The sequence below is a fragment of the Hyla sarda genome, chromosome 6, assembly GCF_029499605.1.
Source record: "Hyla sarda isolate aHylSar1 chromosome 6, aHylSar1.hap1, whole genome shotgun sequence".
In the NCBI taxonomy this organism is placed as follows: domain Eukaryota; kingdom Metazoa; phylum Chordata; class Amphibia; order Anura; family Hylidae; genus Hyla; species Hyla sarda.
The window spans coordinates 116,505,426-116,523,901 of NC_079194.1; the positions used below are offsets into that span (position 1 = coordinate 116,505,426).

The 18,476-nt window shown below is 40.9% G+C and overlaps 1 protein-coding gene across 1 annotated transcript in view; it reads right to left on the bottom strand.

The window, feature by feature from the left end:
* LOC130277454 (solute carrier family 26 member 6-like) overlaps window positions 1-3,607 on the bottom strand; it is a 50,065-nt gene extending 46,458 nt beyond the window's left edge. Inside the window, exons 1-4 of the mRNA XM_056528125.1 lie at window positions 3,462-3,607; window positions 2,577-2,716; window positions 1,190-1,300; window positions 133-299 (exon numbers count right to left, since the gene is read on the bottom strand). Coding sequence (XP_056384100.1) covers window positions 133-299; window positions 1,190-1,300; window positions 2,577-2,716; window positions 3,462-3,607 — 564 coding nt within the window. The remainder of the gene's footprint in view (window positions 1-132; window positions 300-1,189; window positions 1,301-2,576; window positions 2,717-3,461) is intronic.
* Window positions 3,608-18,476: the final 14,869 nt, after the last annotated feature.

Consider the following 18,476-nt stretch of genomic DNA (forward strand, 5'->3'; position numbering starts at 1 on the left):
AGAGGATGTGCTGAAGATAACTGCTATATAAATAAAACAATATTTTTGCAAATGTTCTAGTGCTTGCGCATTCTAATCTTCAAGTGTATAGCTGCAGATTTAAAATGTAAAATAATGGAATTGTTATCTTACTTGAAATATTCCTACAAGGAAAGCCAGAGCCATAGAGAGCTCTACCCTCATAAGGTCTCTGGCAACTGTGTCTATAGAAGAAGAATTGTCTCCAAGCAAGAAGTTTTCATTTGGTGCTAAGGATTCTGTCACACTGGCGATCATGACACACACTACAGCAAATGTACCTAAATGAGATATTAAAGAGAATTAATATATGTTCCTTTATAATTCAGAGGGTCACTAGAACTAAAGTCAGCACAGAAGACAGCGCAGTTGCCATATAAAAACAGTTAAAGGGGTATTCCAGGAAAAACATTTTTTATATATCAACTGGCTCCAGAAAGTTAAACAGATTTGTAAATTACTTCAAAAATCTTTCAATAATTATCAGCTGCTGAAGTTGAGTTGTTCTTTTCTGTCTGGCAACAGTGCTCTCTGCTGACATCTCTGCTTGTCTCGGGAACTGCACAGAGTAGAAGAGGTTTGCTATGGGGATTTGCTTCTAAACTGGGCGGTTCCCGAGACACGTGTCATCAGAGAGCACTTAGACAGAAAAGAACAACTCAACTTCATCAGCTCATAAGTACTGAAAGGATTAATATTTTTTAATAGAAGTAATTTACAAATCTGTTCAACTTTCTGGAGCCAGTTGATATATATATATATATATATATATATATATATATATATATATAAAAAGTTTTTTCCTGGATAACCCCTTTAAAGTGAATGTAGGTGACAGCGAACATAATATAGACTGTAGGTTTATGGACTATTTTATAATACTGTAGTATTGTATAGTAAAGCAGCAGCTGCAAAGCTATGGTCGGCGACCACTGCATTATAGAATTATTAATCCAGCCATTTTATAATGTGGGGCATGCTGGGAATTGTAGTTTAAACAGCTTTAAATTTTAATATAAATATACAGTAATACCTATATTTGCCTATATGGGAATATATATATATATATACCATTCATTATAAAATAACCATTGTCAAGCCATTACAATATATCATATTTGTTGTCATCATAGAAGATTGTCACAGCTCTGATACACAGCACAGGACTCACCTACAGATATATGTTTCGAGGTGCCAAGAAGGAAGTATATAAACACTGGATAGAAGGACGTATAGAGGCCAAAGACAGGGGGAAGGCCTGCCAGAAGTGAGTATGCCAAGCCTAAAATCAAACACAGTGTATAGATGTTATATGAGGAAATTATAGTCTCTATCCTTCACTCTATATACCTGATTCAGTAAAATAGCATATTTGTGGTAATATTTCAATTTTAACTTTGGAAAGTCAGCTGTGCATTAATTTCTTGATAATAAATATTATTATTAAAATATTACGAAAAATTGTTTGAGGGTTGTAATTTGCAAAATGGGGCCACTTCTTAGGGGGTTCTTTTTTTATTTCACATAAGAGCCTCTGCATTTGTGAGCCAATGCTGTGTAAATGACCAGATCAGGCCTAAAATGCACATGGTGCTCATTCACTCTTAAGCCCTGTTAAGAATTTATAAAACCTGGACATATTATTGCAATAAGAGAGCTTTTTTTTTTTTAACATATCTCCACTTATTGACCACCTCTATTCCACTTTCAGCCTAGTTGCTGCCAATCAGAAGATTGTAGGCGCATGCATGTGGGCGCAGACACCAAACTGTTTCTGTCTCCTAGGCTCATATAAAAGTCCCTATATCGGTTGCAGTGAACGGTAACTGCAGTCTACAAAGACAAGCATGATAGGCAATGTATATGGTCTCTTTCTTTATACACCTCTTAGAGACTCACATTCAGCACCATGGAGATGCATTAGTAAAGTGAATTCGGGTCCACACAGCAGTAGCTGTAGAATTCAAACAGTCGGTCAAGTGGGCAAAGACAGCAGGACCACAAGGCCATCCAGTAAGAGAAACATCAGTGCGGCTGTTTAAGGCCAAGTTCACATCTGCAGTGAAGCTCAGTCTCAGATGCTGTTTCAGAGGCAAACATTGGAGTTGGATGGTCCGTTGCACTACTGACACCAACGGATCCAATTGACTTTGAATGGGGTCTGTCGAGTTTCCATTTCAGGTTTGTTTGTTGTTTTGTAGGAGTTGAGTGGGGGAAAAAAGCAAACCTGTTGTATTTTTATTCTCTGCTCAACTAATGTTTTCTCTGCTCAACGTTCTTTGAACGACTCAGTCAACAGAGCTCCTCTGAACGGAAGTCAACGCTGATGTAAACCTGGCCTAAATATAGCATGAAAAACAACAACAACAAAAAAAAAAAATACATTTACCCAGATTGCTGCTTTAACACACACACACAGAGATGTATTGCACACCCAAAACCTACTATAATAAACATATCATAAATGATCAGCATACCATTAGTGGCAAAGAGATTCAACAATACATGAAATTATACACAAAAGTGACACAATCCTATTTGATTTATAGAGCAATTACCTTGTGGTAACTGGATTATACCAACGCTTAAACCAGCAATTAGGTCCCCCAATAGCCAATCCCTGGCTGGATACCGTGGAAGCCACTTCAAGACAGGGACATACTTGAGCAGTAAGAAATTGGCCGTGGCCCGAGAACATCTTGAAAATAGAACAGATACATGAATTTCATTTAAAAAAAGCTGGGTGACCACCATTATAGTCCCCTCGAGGACTGTCACAGTGCTTTCCCGTCCCCAAAATGTCATATTCTTCTAGTACCTATATATAGCAGGAGTTGTTCAGTTGATAAAATTACCTCTGGTGCCGATTCTCAAATCTTTAGCATGTAAGTCTATGTTGTGGAATGATAGTGGGTTGGTTGAGTATTTTCCTTATTGATTTCAATGGGAAAGTCAAAATGTGCAAAGCTTATGTTTAAAAATAGATACAAAATTACTATATTACCATCCCTCATTGCACCCATGGTAACTCTGAGCTTCTCTGGTTCTTAGTAAGTCTCCATATACCCAGCCTCCAGTGATCATATATCATCATGCTGCAGTGGGAATATGATAAAATATTATCGCTGGAGGCCTGCTGTACAGAGACTGGAAGAAGACCACAGGAGTATTGGCAAGGGAGTAGTGGAATAGGTTAGTAAAGGTTCTTTTTTTTCTGCCGTGAAAAATCCACTACAAAATCCACACAAATTGGTGTTTATTTTCTTGCAAATTTCTCAGTGAATTATGGGTTAGATTCACTGCAGAAAATTCAGCAGTTTATCTTAACCATGGAAACTTACCCTAATAGTGTAATCAATTCGTTTTTATCCAGAAACTGATATAACTTGGAAAGGCTGGTTAGAACTTTCAACAATTTTACAGATACTACCAGATCTACTTACCGTGTCCTGTTCTTGAACCTCCTCCAGAGGGATGGTCTTACAATACTGGTCCTTGGAGCTATTCTGTCCAGGTCAGCTTCACTTAAGGCCTGTTGCCTGGCAGAGTAACATTGCATGTGCACCGTGTCTTTCTTGTCCTGTGTCATTTTTATCTATCCTTGGGATAAGACTTAAGACACGAGCTGCCAAAGTCAACAAGCTCTATGGCATTACTGTCAAAGAAAGAAATTCTTGTTATTGTGTTAAACCATCACGAATACGCTGTGTAGAGTATCAACGGAAATTTATCATGCTATAGGACTTAGCTACTAATTTATTTATGGACCAATGAATCTAATATTTAAATAAAATTCTGTATACATTTGACACAAACAAAACTTAGTAGTGGAATTTAAATGTAAGTCTTCCCAGAAGACCTAAGATAAATATGCCCTTGGTAGCAAAATATGCACATACCACAAAAATAGGAAAAACCCACCAATTAGGCCCAAAAAGATGCATAAAACATAACTTTTACTCAAAAAAATTGTAAAAGATAGAATACAAATAAATGATATATCAAAAAAGTGTATATACAGTGTTATTACAAGCAGTAAGACAGAAACAGACAGTGGTTTGTTCCATAAAGTAAAGAGATATTTTTTATTTATTTATTTTCTCCAAAATTACAATGCATAAAAAAACAATATACCAACCACACAACCAAGACTTTAAATCCCTTCCTGACCCACCCATGCCCATCCAGAGGGGAAAAAACAAAACAAAAAAAAGAAGAGTAGTCACCTTTTATTTGGACCAGTTCCCCCAAATTCTTTGCATTTTAATAAATCTTCTTGGTGATCTTTTGCTATCTATTCGTTCATATTTTCTAATCTTCTCCACTAGGTTGAGCCAAGCCTTATAGCTCGGGTATTTTCCCGACAGCCAAATTCTCAAAATAGTCATCTTAGCACATAGAAAAAAAAATTCTATTATTCTCCCCCCCCATTCCCACCAATAGCATTAGTGGCTCAAATAGCTTCTTCAAATGTGACAAAATGGATATCTGCTATAATACCTTTTATTATTCAATGTACAGAGAATTTTCTCCCAATATATATGGACAACCTCGCATTCCCAGATAATATGAAAAAAGTCTGCATCCTCAGATCCACAGTGGGGACAGTTTGAATTGTACCTGCCCTTAAATCTGGCAAATATTTTGGGGAAGTAGTAAAGATTATGTAAATATTTAAACTGCATGATTCTAAAATTGGTATTAACTGACATTGATCTAAAATTATTAGTGGCTATAACCTAAGATTTGGTTCCCAATTTAATTACATCCCTTTCCCATTTGGCCTTGATTTTCCATTTCTTGAGTTTTGCCCAGTTCATCCTTCAGTTTGTTGTAAATGTTTACCATACTTTTTTTTTCACTCCACTATATAACCACTCAAAAAATGGATTGTCAACAACTTTCAATAGTTGCCGATTAGTGTTGAGCTCGAATATTCGTAATGCGAATATTTAGAATATAGTGCTGTATATTTATAATGATGAATATTTTTTTTCCACATGCAAATTTTCCATGGGAATGAACATAGCAAATATGCGAATTTCGCGAACATAGGACGAATAATTGTCAATATATTTGCGAAATATCGCAAATTCGAATATGGCCCCTGCTGCTCATCACTATTGCCGATTAAGGGTATACCTATCTGCTTGTTTTATTTGTTAAAGCCAAAAGTTATGCTCCTTTCCTAGATTTAATTCTGTTTTCCTCAATTCATTACCCTCATAAAATTGAGTGACGCATGAAGCCGTCCTACTGTTCTAAAAACCCACTTGAACTATTTTACTAAATTCCACCAGATTCAAATTATTCCATAAAGGAGTGAAGCCAAAGCTGACGTCAATTTTAAAAAGCAGTCTTAACCACTCCCAAGTCTTAAAAGAACCCCACCATAATTTCCAACGAAATTCATATGTAGGATGACCCGATTCTAAAAAAGAGAAAATCTTTGAGAATCTATTAGACATGCTGTTAAACAATGTTTAATCAGACAGGAATTACTATTGTGTTTTAACAAATCAGTTATCCACTGATATTTAACACCTAATAACAAAAGGACTATCTCATACTTCTTATTCCAACACAATTCTCCCAAGATAAAAAAAAAAAAAAAAAGGGTCTTCAGGGATGGAGGAGATGACATACAAAAACTTGTAAGTCAATGATATTACACATACATTACAAAGATGTGAGGTGTTGGACATAAATATGTAAATATACACAAAGATAAACCAAAAGTTAAAAGTTGGTAATTGACACTGGTTAAGATTCAATTATTAGTAAAGACAAATAGATAAGACCAGGACAGGCTGTAACACTCACGTTTCAGAAGACAGGAACTCCAGTGGATGTGGATCCACTGGACCTGTGTGGCAGATGACTCAGAGCGGAGTCTAAGGTGCCGCTGGTTTTTACCAGCTGTAGGCGGCACCCAGGTCGCTACCCCTGGCACGGCTCGACCAGACAGGTGGCTGAGGAGATGCGAGGCACAGGAGGGATAAGGCAACTCGTAGTCTGGATAGCAGAAGGTAAGGGCAGGTGGCACAGTAGCATAGTCAGGATGTAGCAGGAGGTCAGTAGGCAGGCGACAGAGGAGCAAGGTCAAGTCACAGAGCAAAGGATCAGATACACCTTAAGGCAACTCTCAGGAATGCTTTCTATCAGGCACAAGGCAACAAAGATCTGGCAGGGAAGTGAGGAGTGTGGAGGAATTTATCAATGAGCCACAGGTGAATTACACTGTGAGCGCACTGGCCCTTTACATCTTAAAGGTCTGACACGCGCGCCCTAGGGGACAGGGACACGCATGCCGGAACATAGAGGCAGAGGCTGGGACAGGAAAAGCATCAGGTGAGTGACGGACTGGGTCTCGCATGCGGGCGCGTCACGTGATGCGAGTCCCAGCCCCGCTGGCAGCAGCAGGTAACGGGACCATGCACTCACGGTCAGCGTGTGCGGCCAGAGCGCATAACTTAACACAGGCCCATAGCCAGATACATCAAAGTCCAATTTAAAGTGACGGGACATTTCAGACATTGGAAGGGTTAAGTGAAGTAAAAAATCTACTAAAAATATCACACATGCCTATGGTCATAGGAGGAGATTGCCATCCAGTTTATACAGGTAGCACATCCAATATAGGACAATTGTAAAGTATCAGTAACCAGTTTTGCCATTAAATCCAATAACCGGAAAAATACAGACAATGGAAAATGGCAAAAAAAAAAAATGCTGTTTTTTGTACAAAAGACGGCTGAAAAAAAAAAAAAAGTTGTGTGAACATAGCAATACTCCTTTGTAGGTGTGCTCATTGCTTCCTATCCTACCAAATGTTTGGTATTAGGAAATAGGGGAGCAGTGCAAAGCAATGTGGCTGCAGGATCACACTACACAAGGCTTGTCTATTGTCTGTTGCTACTAAAACCTATAGGGCTGCATAAGCGCTGTATCCCAAAAAACAGCAGTATATTTTCAATTTAGATGGTTTGCAAAGTTGCATTAAGCAGTGCAACGTTCAGCTTTATTTTCAGGGGATGTGTACTAACTGCAGAAGGCTACAACATCTACTAATAATACCCCTAATAATAATACCCCTACGCAGATAGACACAATGTGCCATTGTACAGCAGTGGTCTGCAACCTCCATCATGCTCTGGCAGTCTGTACATGCTGCGAGTTGTTGTAACAAACACACAAGGGTACAACGTACTGATGTAAAGTACATAACTGAGATGTGACTGTCATTAACCCTAGTATCTTAAGTCACAATTGCAAGGTTCTAAAAAACTTTGATGTAGGTGATCTTGTTTCTTTAAATCAGTGTTTCTCAAGCGCGGTCCTCAAGTCCATCCAACAGGCCATGTTTTCAGGATTTCCTTAGTCTTTCACAGGTGATATAACTGGGGATGCCTGATTCACTGATCATAATTATATCACCAGTGAAAGATTAGGGAAATCCTGAAAACATCACCTGTTGGGGGGACTTGAGGACCGCGCTTGAGAAACACTGTTATAAATAGTGGCTACAGAATTTAAAGTCACATGCCACTGGAGCATACTGTTATTTGTAGTAGCACTGAAGCCTTCTACATACTGAAGCAAAGGTTACTTACCATACAGTGATTTATTTTCTTCACATATGATAGACGTTTTGACATTCCCGGCTGCAATACAGTAATCCTATTTGCAATGCACCCATGTGACTGTCTCCAAATCATATGAAGCAGTTGTCACCACAGTATATATATACAGTGCCACTTGAATTATTGCCCAATAATATTTATTCTGCCCACCTGTACTGACTGTGGGATAACAAAGGTGCCATAGAGCTATTACCAAAACCCCAACACCTGTAGGACAATTTCATAGTGATCTTGGCACTGCCAGTCATATCACCCCACAAAAGCCAAAGGTTTTAATGAAAAGCTGCTATTGTGTGCCCTATTTAGCTGCACCGTTAGTACATTGTAAACATCCAGGACAACTTCACCCATGTGTAGACTACAAGCAAAACGGAGCGCAAATATTTTATACAAACATTTGTCCATGTGCCGCCGTAAAATGACCCAGATTTGTCAATCTGCCAGAGACAAAAACTGGTTTTGCCCATAACAACCAATCACAGCTAGTAAATGAAAAGTGAGCTGTGATTGGAGTTTTTGCCTCAAGTTTTTATAATAACCGAGTGGCTCAGACTGATGAATCTGGGTCAGTGTGTTATTATAAAGACTAGAGGATATCATGTGACATCTTGCTTTCTTGAATGGGCACTGTCAAATCCCAAAACTTTTTTGTGCTGTTACTGATGAAAATTAAAGGGGTACTCTGGTGGAAAACTATTTTTTTTAAATAAACTGGCGCCAGAAAGTTAAACAGATTTGTAAATTACTTCTATTAAAAAAAAACACGTAATCCCTCCAGTACTTATCAGCTGCTGTATGCTCCACAGGCTGTTCTTTTCTTTTTGAATTTCTTTTCTGTCTGACTACAGTGCTCTCTGCTGACACCTCTGTCCATGTCAGGAACTGTCCAGAGCAGGAACAAATCCCCATAGCAAACCTATCCTGCTTTGGACAGTTCCTGACATGGACAGAGGTGTCAGCAGAGAGCACTGTGGTCAGACAGAAAAGAAATTCAAAAAGAAAAGAACTTCCTCTGTAGTATACAGCAGCTGATAACTACAGGAAGGAGTAAGATTTTTTAATAGTTACAGTTTTTTAAAAGTAATTTACAAATCCGTTTTAACTTTCTGCCACCAGTTGATTTGAAAAAAATAAAAATTGTTTTCCATTGGAGTACCCCTTTTGTAATATGGTTGTTTAATTTTTTTTTAAATATTTAATAAAGAAAACTGCTCCTGAAAATCCCACCACTAGGGGTCCCCATATCTACTGGGATGCTATCCAGTCCTGCAGCAGCATCAGGCTTTTCCATGAGTCATGGACAAGAGATGAGTCATGGACAAGGCTACATGAGCAGACCCACCAATCACCTCCCACCACAAGAGAGGGACACAAGCCCTTCCCCTGAGAGGATTTCTTACACTGAGCTAAATAAAAGAGGTATTTTTATAATAAATATAGGGGATATGTGTATAACAATTAGATGTACATGGTCAGGATTAGGCACTGAGTAACCTATTTTTTTTATATTTTGATTTTTTTTGTGGCATCTTACAGGTACCAGCAAAAGTGAATAAAGCAATATGCTTTAAGATGAATTAATGAATTAAATAAGAGGTAAACTTTTCCATATAATTCAAACATCACTTCCTGCAGGACTAATCTCTTTACTGTTTTTGGATTTTTCATCAGATTGCATGTCATACTGACATATCATATTGTTCAAGTGGGGGAAAAGAAGCCCAGGTGCTTTGTGGTTAACACTATAACACTATTGCCTTGCAGTACTGGGGTCATTGGCTCTTATCCAATCATTGGCTACACCTGTATAGATTTTGAGTGGTTTTCCCCAGGGTAATCCATTTTCTGTAAAGGGGTACTCTGCTTCTGGACATCTTATCTTACCTTTGGATAGGGGAATGGCTAATGGACCCCCACAATCTCCTGCCGGCAACCCAGCGTTGTAAACATTTTTGTTCAGAACGATGGGTTCGGGCGGCCGTGGTCATCATGTCAAAGAACAAGGAAATCCCGGCACTCCAAAAGTAACTTGCTCAAAATCTCTTTGTGTTTATTGAAGCAAAAGTTAGTACAAAGTGCTAACAGCAGCCCACGTTACGGCACACAGGCCTTTCTTAACTTCATAACAAAGAACAGGTAAGACGCTCTTTTTATACATCAGTCTCATGGTTGCAACGTCACCTTTGCCTAGTAACCACCATAAACGTAAACATAAATGATCCTACTTGAAGAAGAAGTATTTCTCAGCGTTGTCAGGAATAAATCATGTCGGTATCTACAGAGACAAAATACACATTCAATGTATTAGCAAATTGTAAAAAATATACATTGAATATAGAAGTCTCGATAATTCATATTCGCAATTTAAACCCCGGGGTCCCAGGGTACCCAATATATGTATCCATTGAGCCTCTTTGTGCACAAGTAATTTCTTGATGTCTCCGCCTCGTCTAGGGGAGAGAACCTCATCTATCATTTGGAATTTAAGTTGCGCTATTAAATGACATTTCTGTTAAAAGTGGAACGGGATAGGGAACAACAGGTTACTGCACCTGATGGTGAATTTGTGCCTATCAATGCGGTCCCCTACACACTGGGTGGTTTCCCCACCGTAAAGGAGACTGCACGGGCACTTTATCACCTAAATGACATTTCTTGAGTGACAGGTAAAACAAACCTTTAATGGGAAAACGTTTGCCTGTATGTGGATGAACTATACAATCACTTGTAATAACATTGCTGCATTGAGCGCAATTCAAACAGGGGTGTGTGACACATTTTCTGGTAATCAAAAACGTCTGTCTACTCTTTAGTACCTACGTCTGCACGAATGAGTTCCGCAAACTCTTATTACAAATCAATGGAGGATTTTTAAATTCCTCTACTTGTGGGTATGATTTCTCCAGAATTCTCCAATGTTCCTTGACAATGCTGTCAACCTTAGGAGATACAGGATGATAGACCTGTACGGGATATTCTTCATTGTAGTGCGTGATCTATCTCCATCTCTTACTTGAGGGGTTAGTGTAGAGGTTAATAACCTTTGGGGATAACCCCTCTCCCGGAATTTGTCTTCTAAATCCCTCAATCTCTCATTCCTTTTTATGGGGTCAGTGACAATCCTACTTACCCTCTGCTTTTGTCAGATGGGGAATGTGCGTTTTAACAGCTGGTGGGTGTGCACTTGAGAAATGTAACAGATTATTTTTGTCCGTAGGTTTACGATAAATATCTGGACACAAACCCCCTCTACCATCCTTCTCTATCATGTTGTCCAAAAAACTGACATTAGTCTGGTCACAAGTTAGTGTAAGTTTCAATTCACTGCATATGGAATTTAAATCTTCAAAGAAGTTCTGAAGCAGCGAATGTGGCCCCTCCCAAATGCAAACAATGTAATCTATAAATATCTTCCATAACTTCACATGTGTGAATAAAGTATGATTAAACACATATTGATCTTCAAAGTGAGACATGTAAGCGTTTGCATAAGGGGGGGGGGGGGGGGGGGGCACGTTCGCTCCCATCGCCGAACCCCTGCATTGCAAGTAATAGCAATCCTCAAAAAGAAAGTAATTCTCTCCCAAAACTATGGCCAACATCTCAAGAAAAGAATTACGTTGGATTTCATTATAGTCACTCTTTTCTAGAAGCCATCTGGTTGCCTCAATGCCCTTGCTATGCTCAATTGAGTTATAAAGGCTGACCACGTCTATAGTGACCAGCCATGTCTGATCAGTTACACCCCCAATAGTGGAGAGTATTTCCCAAAAATCTGAGGTATCTAACAGGAAAGCAGGGGTGGATTTGACTAAAGGTGTAAACTTTTTATAAAACAATAGATAATGGAGACAAAACAGAGTCCATTAATGCAACAATTGGGCATCCCGGTGGGTTTGTTAAGCCTTCATGTATCTTCGGGAGAATATAGAAAACTGGTGTAATAGGATCATTTTTTTTGTAAATATACAGACATCTTTTCATCCATCACCCCCAATTCTCTATATTTTGTCACCGTAGATCTAATCACACTCTCAACATGAAATAGAGGATTCCTATTCAACTTGATATAGGTGTCACTATCAGCTAGCTGCTGCATCACTTCAGATTTATATGCAGTGATGTCCATAACGCCCACTAAGCCCCCTTTATCGTCTGGCTTTATTGTGATACTCCGGTCAGCTGATTGATCCTCCATAGCCTGTCTCTCCATAGCTGATAAATTATTAAAGGGGTACTCCGGCGCTAAGACATCTTTTCCCCTATCCAAAGGATAGGGGATAAGATGCCTGATCGCGGGGGTCCTGCTGCTGTGATCTTGCACGCAGCACCCTGTTACAATCTATCCCCGGAGCATGTTCACTCCGGGTCTGATTACTGGCGATCACGGGGACAGAGCATTGTGACATCACAGCCCCGCCCCTGTGTGATGTCACACTCCGCCCCCTCAATGCAAGCCTATGGGAGGGGGCATGACAGTCGTGGAAGATCACGGGGATCCCCAGCGGCAAGACCCCCGCGATCAGGCATCTTATCCCCTATCCTAAGGTGTCTTAGCGCCGTAGTACCCCTTTAAACACACAGGGGGGGGGGGGGGGACATTTATCAAGGTATTTAGAGCCTTTTTTTTTTGCTTACAAAAGTCGCACATGTGCCTAAGCAATTTTTTGTGCGACTTTTGTGGGTAAGCAAAATGTTACAAACAGCCTTACCTACGCAAATTTCAGTTTTCACTTTGTCAGATATGCATGATATGTGCAAAAGTTGCACTTAGGCAAAAAAAAAAAAGTCACAAACCCCCTTCAAAAAGTCTGCTCCAGGTCTGATCTGGAGTACAAAACTCCCGTACGTGAGCAAAAGTCACCGCCGCTGATCACCTAACCCCCCCCCGCCGCTCATCTCTCCTCCGCCATGGGGGGGGGTAGATGAGCGGCGGCAGCGGAGGGGACATGAGTGGCGACGGCAGCGGGGGAGAGATGGGCGGTGGAGGAGAGATGGGCGGCGGCGGGGAACATATGAGCGGCCGGCTCCCAGAAATATGAAACTATGCTGTATTTTCATATTTTCCGACCTGGGCTGTGATTGGCTGGTCGGTCTCGCAACCCGGCCACCTGCCCGCAACTACCATCAGCCCGCTTGCCATTGCGACTACAATTCCCAGCATGTCCTCACTGTTTGGGCATGCTGGGAGTTGTAGTCTTGTAACAGCTAGCGGGCAGGTTGTAGGTGCGAGCGGGTGGCTGATGAGTGGCTGCTGCCTCCAGCTGTTGCTAAACTACAACTCCCATGAAGGGAGTTGTAGTTTAGAAACAGCGAGACTCCAGCTGTTGCTAAAGTACAAGGCTGTCTGGAAATGATAGGAGTTGTGGTTTAGCAACAGCTGGAGGCTCCCTGTTTGGAAATGCTGGTTTATGGGCATTTTCCCTAAGGGAGGGCACCATAAATGTACTAACCAATTTTCTGTGTTTTTTTCTTCTCATTTCAGATCAGTTTATGCAGAGGACTTATGCAGAATTGTGGACTACTTCGATGACCAGCATTTTTTTTGTTTGAAATTAATAAAATGGTTAACGAGGGCTTGTGGAGGAGTGTTTTTTTGGAATAAAAGTTTTTAGAAAGTGTTTTTTTTTATTTACTTTACATGCTTAGTAGTGGAAGATGTCTTTACTTTACTAAGCCGGGCTTAGCGTTAGCCCCAAAACCAGCTAGTGCTAACCCCCAATTATTACCCAGGTACCCACAGTCACAGGGGTGCCAGAAAGAGCTGGTACCAACAGGCCGGGAGCATCAAAAATGTCACTCCTGGGCCCAGGCGGTAACAGGCTGGCGTTATTTTGGCTGGGGAGGGCCAGTAACAATGGTCCTCGCCCTCCCTGGTAACGTCAGGCTGTTGCTGCTTGGTTGGTATTTGGCTGAGAATAAAAATACGGGGAACCTTATGCATTTTTTTAATTATTATTATTATTTATGCAAAATATGTGTGGGGTTCCCCATATTTTCATTCTCAGCCAGATACCAACTAAGCAGCAACAGCCTGACTTTACCAGGGTGGGCGAGGACCATTATTACTGCCCCTCCCCAGCCTAAATAACACCAGCCTGTTACCGCCTAGGCCCAGGAGTGCCATTTTTGACTCTTCGGGCCTGTTGGTATCGGCTCTCCCCGGCACCCCTGTGGCGGTGGGTACCGGGGTAGTAATTGGGAGTTAGCGCTAGCTGTTTTGGGGGCTAATGCTAAGCCCCGGCTTAGTAATGGATTCCGTCCATAAGACAGCTTCCACTACTAAGCCTGTAAAGTAAATTAAAAAAAATTTAAAAATAACTTTTTAAAAGCTTTTATTCCAAAAAAACACTCCCCCACAAGCCCACGTTAACCATTTTATTAATATAAAAAAAGAGAAAAAAAACAAACAAAAAAAAACGCTGGTCATCGCCGTAGTCTACCGGATCCGAAGAAGTCCTCTGCATACATGAATCTGAAATTATAAGAAAAAAAAATTGGTTAGTACATTTATGGTGCCCTCCCTTAGGCCAAGTTTCCACTGCAGTTTTTGAGCCAATGTCAGAAGTGGATCCATATGGAGGAGAAGTGTAAGTCCTTCCTTTATATGTCCTATTCCTTTTGAATACATTTCTGATTTTGGTTCAAAAAGTGCAGTGGCAGTTTTCCAAAAACTGCCAGAAAAAAAAACCAAGTGGAAACCTAGCCTTAGGGAAAATGCCCATAAACCAGTGTTTCCAAACAGGGAGCCTCTCGTTGTTGCTAAACTACAACCCCCATCATTTCCAGACATACTTTGGCTGTCTGGGAAAGATATAACTTGTAATTTAGCAACAGCTGGAGTCTCGCTGTTTCTCTGTTTTGTTTCGCCATAGATCTTGTGGTGAAATTATTGATGTCATAACAAAGTAAAATTGGTTATGCAAAAAACAAGGCCTTATATGTAAGGTGGAAAATTAGGTGAGGAGAAAAAAAAAAAACTTCAAAAATAAAAAACCCTGTGTCCTAAAGGGGTTAAAATATAGATCACATTTTTTGCAGAAGAGGAGGTGGGGTTACAAAGTGGTGTTCTGGAGTAATTTATTGTTTTTTGCTTGTGTGTGCTAAAAAATAAAAAATAAATGGTATTCAAAAGTGATTTATTGGTTTTTGCTTATGTAAGCCAAATTTATCAACCCCCTGTGATGGTATAATAAATATGTCACACATAAGCTAAACCAAAAGCAAGAAAAAAAATGCCTACAGAACTCGCTTACCAAAGCAACGATGATAAATGTCCCCGACGGTGTTTACCTCTCTCCATTTCTTTTAGCATAAACATCATTTTTGACTGATTTCCAGAATGTTTCGACTGGGTGATGGTATTTGGGGGTTTATAACTGTCTTAAGTTAAAAGTCCTCCAAAGAGAAAACCTGTGTATTCTCTCGGCTCGATTAACTAGCCAGCATAGTCTCTCTCCCTTTCAGTTCTGCAGAGAAATTAGCTTTCAGTCTCACATTACGAAACAGTCTCTCCAAGTCCGTTTCTAGCTGAAAGGTGTTCGAGCTGATGTCACACTACGCCCCCTCCATTCATGTCTATTGGGGGGGGGAGACGACAAGCAACCACAGCTGTTACGCCCTGAAAAATTTTCTGAACACTGGGTTGCCGCCCAGAGATCGCAAGGGTCCCAGCGGCCAGGCCTCCCACGATCAGAAATCTTATCCCCTATCTAAAGATATTCAGTGACAGAGTACCCCTTTAACCACACTGATAACTTTGGAAATGAATGGGAATTCCAGGACTTTTTATTAGGTCTCTAATAATATCTGATTGGTCAGGGTCCGACACTCAGCATCCCCACCGACCAGCTGTTTGCTAGAGTGTCGATGTCCATATGTACAGCCGATAGCTCCTCACATTTTGTCATGGTCCTGCTGGGTTACTGGAGCTCAGCTACTATTCATTTATTGTACAGAGATGTCTGCTTCTGTCTCTTTACAGTATACACAGGAGCCAAAGCTCTGGTAGATAGCTGATCGTCAGGGGTGCCGGGTGTCAGACCCCCACTGATCAGATATTAATAGCCTATCTAGAGGAAAGGCCATCAAATAAAAGTCCTGACAAACCATTTAAACTGTAAAAATCAATGGGGACAGAGGTCCATGTGAGTGATCACAATCTCTATTCGCTACAGTGGAATATAATAGTACTATCTATATATATATAAAACTCAATGGGGGATATTTATCAAAGTTGTCTATGTCCCGCATCAATATAGACCAAACTACAGAGGGTTAGGCTGGTCTATTGTGCACCTAATTTATCAAATGGCGCACGGCTCTTTTGCACAGACTGCATGATCTATGCTTTAGTCTATATTTAAACCTGCTCCAGCATGGTCTGACATTTCGGCGTACTTTCAGCCTATGCGACTTGTCGCTGAAAAGTCGCTTTTGATAAATTCAGCACCAATGCATTTTTCAATGCATTTCAGTCTAAAATAGACTAACATGCATCATGTTCTAAAAATCCTCTAGAGCAAAAGTCGCAGAAAAGTTGCACATATTTAGACTGCGACTTTCTGTGCGACAAATTTAGACAAGAAAAACCAGTCTAAATCCTTTGATAAATCTCCCCCAATGTGTGTGTGTGTGTGTATGTATGTTCCAGCATCACGTCCAAACGGCTAAAGATATTAACATGAAACTTGGCACACATGTTAAATATATGTCAACAACAAACATAGGATAGGTGATTTAACCCTTACTCACCCCCATTTGCCAGGGGCGGGGTTTATGTTTAAAGTCCCATACAAGTCAATGGGAAATATATGTTACTGCATAACTTCCAAACGGCTGGAGATATTTTGATAATACTTGGTCACATGTTACTTATATGTCCACTTAAAATATAGGATAGTTAATTTAACCCTTAACCACCCCCATTTGTGAGGGTCGGGGTTTTTGTTTAAAGCCCCATGAAAATCAATGGGAAATGTATGTTCTCACATAACTTCTGTACGGCTGGAGATATTTCAATACCTGGTGCACATATTACGGGTCGGGATAGGAGGTCGGGATAGGAGGATGGGATTTGAGGATGAGATAGGAGGTCGGGATAGGAGGTCGAGATAGGAGGGCGGCATAGGAGGTCGGGATAGGAAGTCGGGATAGGAGGACGGGATAGGAGGACGGGATAGGAGATCGAGATAGGAGGGCGGGATAGGAGGTCGGGATAGGAGGTCGGGATAGGAGGTCGGGATAGGAGGTCGGGATAGGAGGTCGAGTTAGGCGGTCAGGATATGAGGACGAGATAGGAGGTGGAGATAGGAGGTCGGGATATGAGGACAGGATAGGACGTTGAGATAGGAGGTCGGGATAGGAGGTCGAGTAAGGAGGTCGGGATATGAGGACGGGATAAGAGGACGGGATAGGAGGTGGAGATAGGAGGACGGGATAGGAGGTCGAGATAGGAGGTCGGGATAGGAGGATGGGATAGGAGGTTGCGATAGGAGGTCAAGTTAGGAGGTCAGGATATGAGGAGGGGATAGGAGGACAGGACAGGAGGGCGGAACAGGAGGACGGGACAGAAGGACGGGACAGGAGGTCGGGATATGAGGTTGTTGATTTTCCTCCCCAACAAGGATGAGGAAGGAAAAACTGGGCAACGCCGGGAACTCAGCTAGTCTATATATACAGGTTCTTCTAAAAAAAATTAGCATATTGTGCTAAAGTTCATTATTTTCCATAATGTAATGATAAAAATTAAACTTTCATATATTTTAGATTCATTGCACACCAACTGAAATATTTCAGGTCTTTTATTGTTTTAATACTGATGATTTTGGCATACAGCTCATGAAAACCCAAAATTCCTATCTAAAAAAATTAGCATATTTCATCCGACCAATAAAAGAAAAGTGTTTTTAATACAAAAAAAAGTCAACCTTCAAATAATTATGTTCAGTTTTGCACTCAATACTTGGTAGGGAATCCTTTTGCAGAAATGACTGCTTCAATGTGGTGTGGCATGGAGGCAATCAGCCTGTGGCACTGCTGAGGTGTTATGGAGGCCCAGGATGCTTCGATAGCAGCCTTAAGCTCATCCAAAGTGTTGGGTCTTGCGTCTCTCAACTTTCTCTTCACAATATCCCACAGATTCTCTATGGGTATAACCCTACAACTAGCACCCAATAAGAATCCAGAAATATAAAGTCAAAAAATGAAAATACTTTATTTAGAACAATTCAATATACACAATATGGGACCCACCCAATTAAAACAACCCACCCTTAAAAATGAACCCCACAAAAATAGACAGGGGATAGCTCATCTCTAGACCCTAGCATACATGAAAGAATCACAAAAATATCAAAGTCAAAGAAGGAAATAATGTGGTCATGTGTCATTACCTAAGGTAGTCATACTGGGTCCTGCAAGATCACTATGCCCCCGCCGCCGCCTCAACACGTGTTTCGTATTCTTCCTCAGGAGGTGGGGATTAACACACTTAGTGTCCTTTTTATATCCGCCTGTCCATAATTGGCGCATGCGTCCGGGCCGCCCGGACGCATGCGCCAATAGTTCCGGGAACCGTCACTGAGACGCACATGTCACATCCGGTGACGCGCTATCCCCTTATTGACAGCTCCTCGGAACGCCCAGCGGCGACGGAACCACACACATGCGCACTGACAGGGGGATGTCCTCACAAGGTGAGTGTAGATTGGTGCAAGCGTATCTCCGCTGACCAAACAGTGTCACGGTTGACGCATGCGCCCCGCTATCTCAATCACTCTAGCCTAGATAATAACAGATGACCACATTTTACAA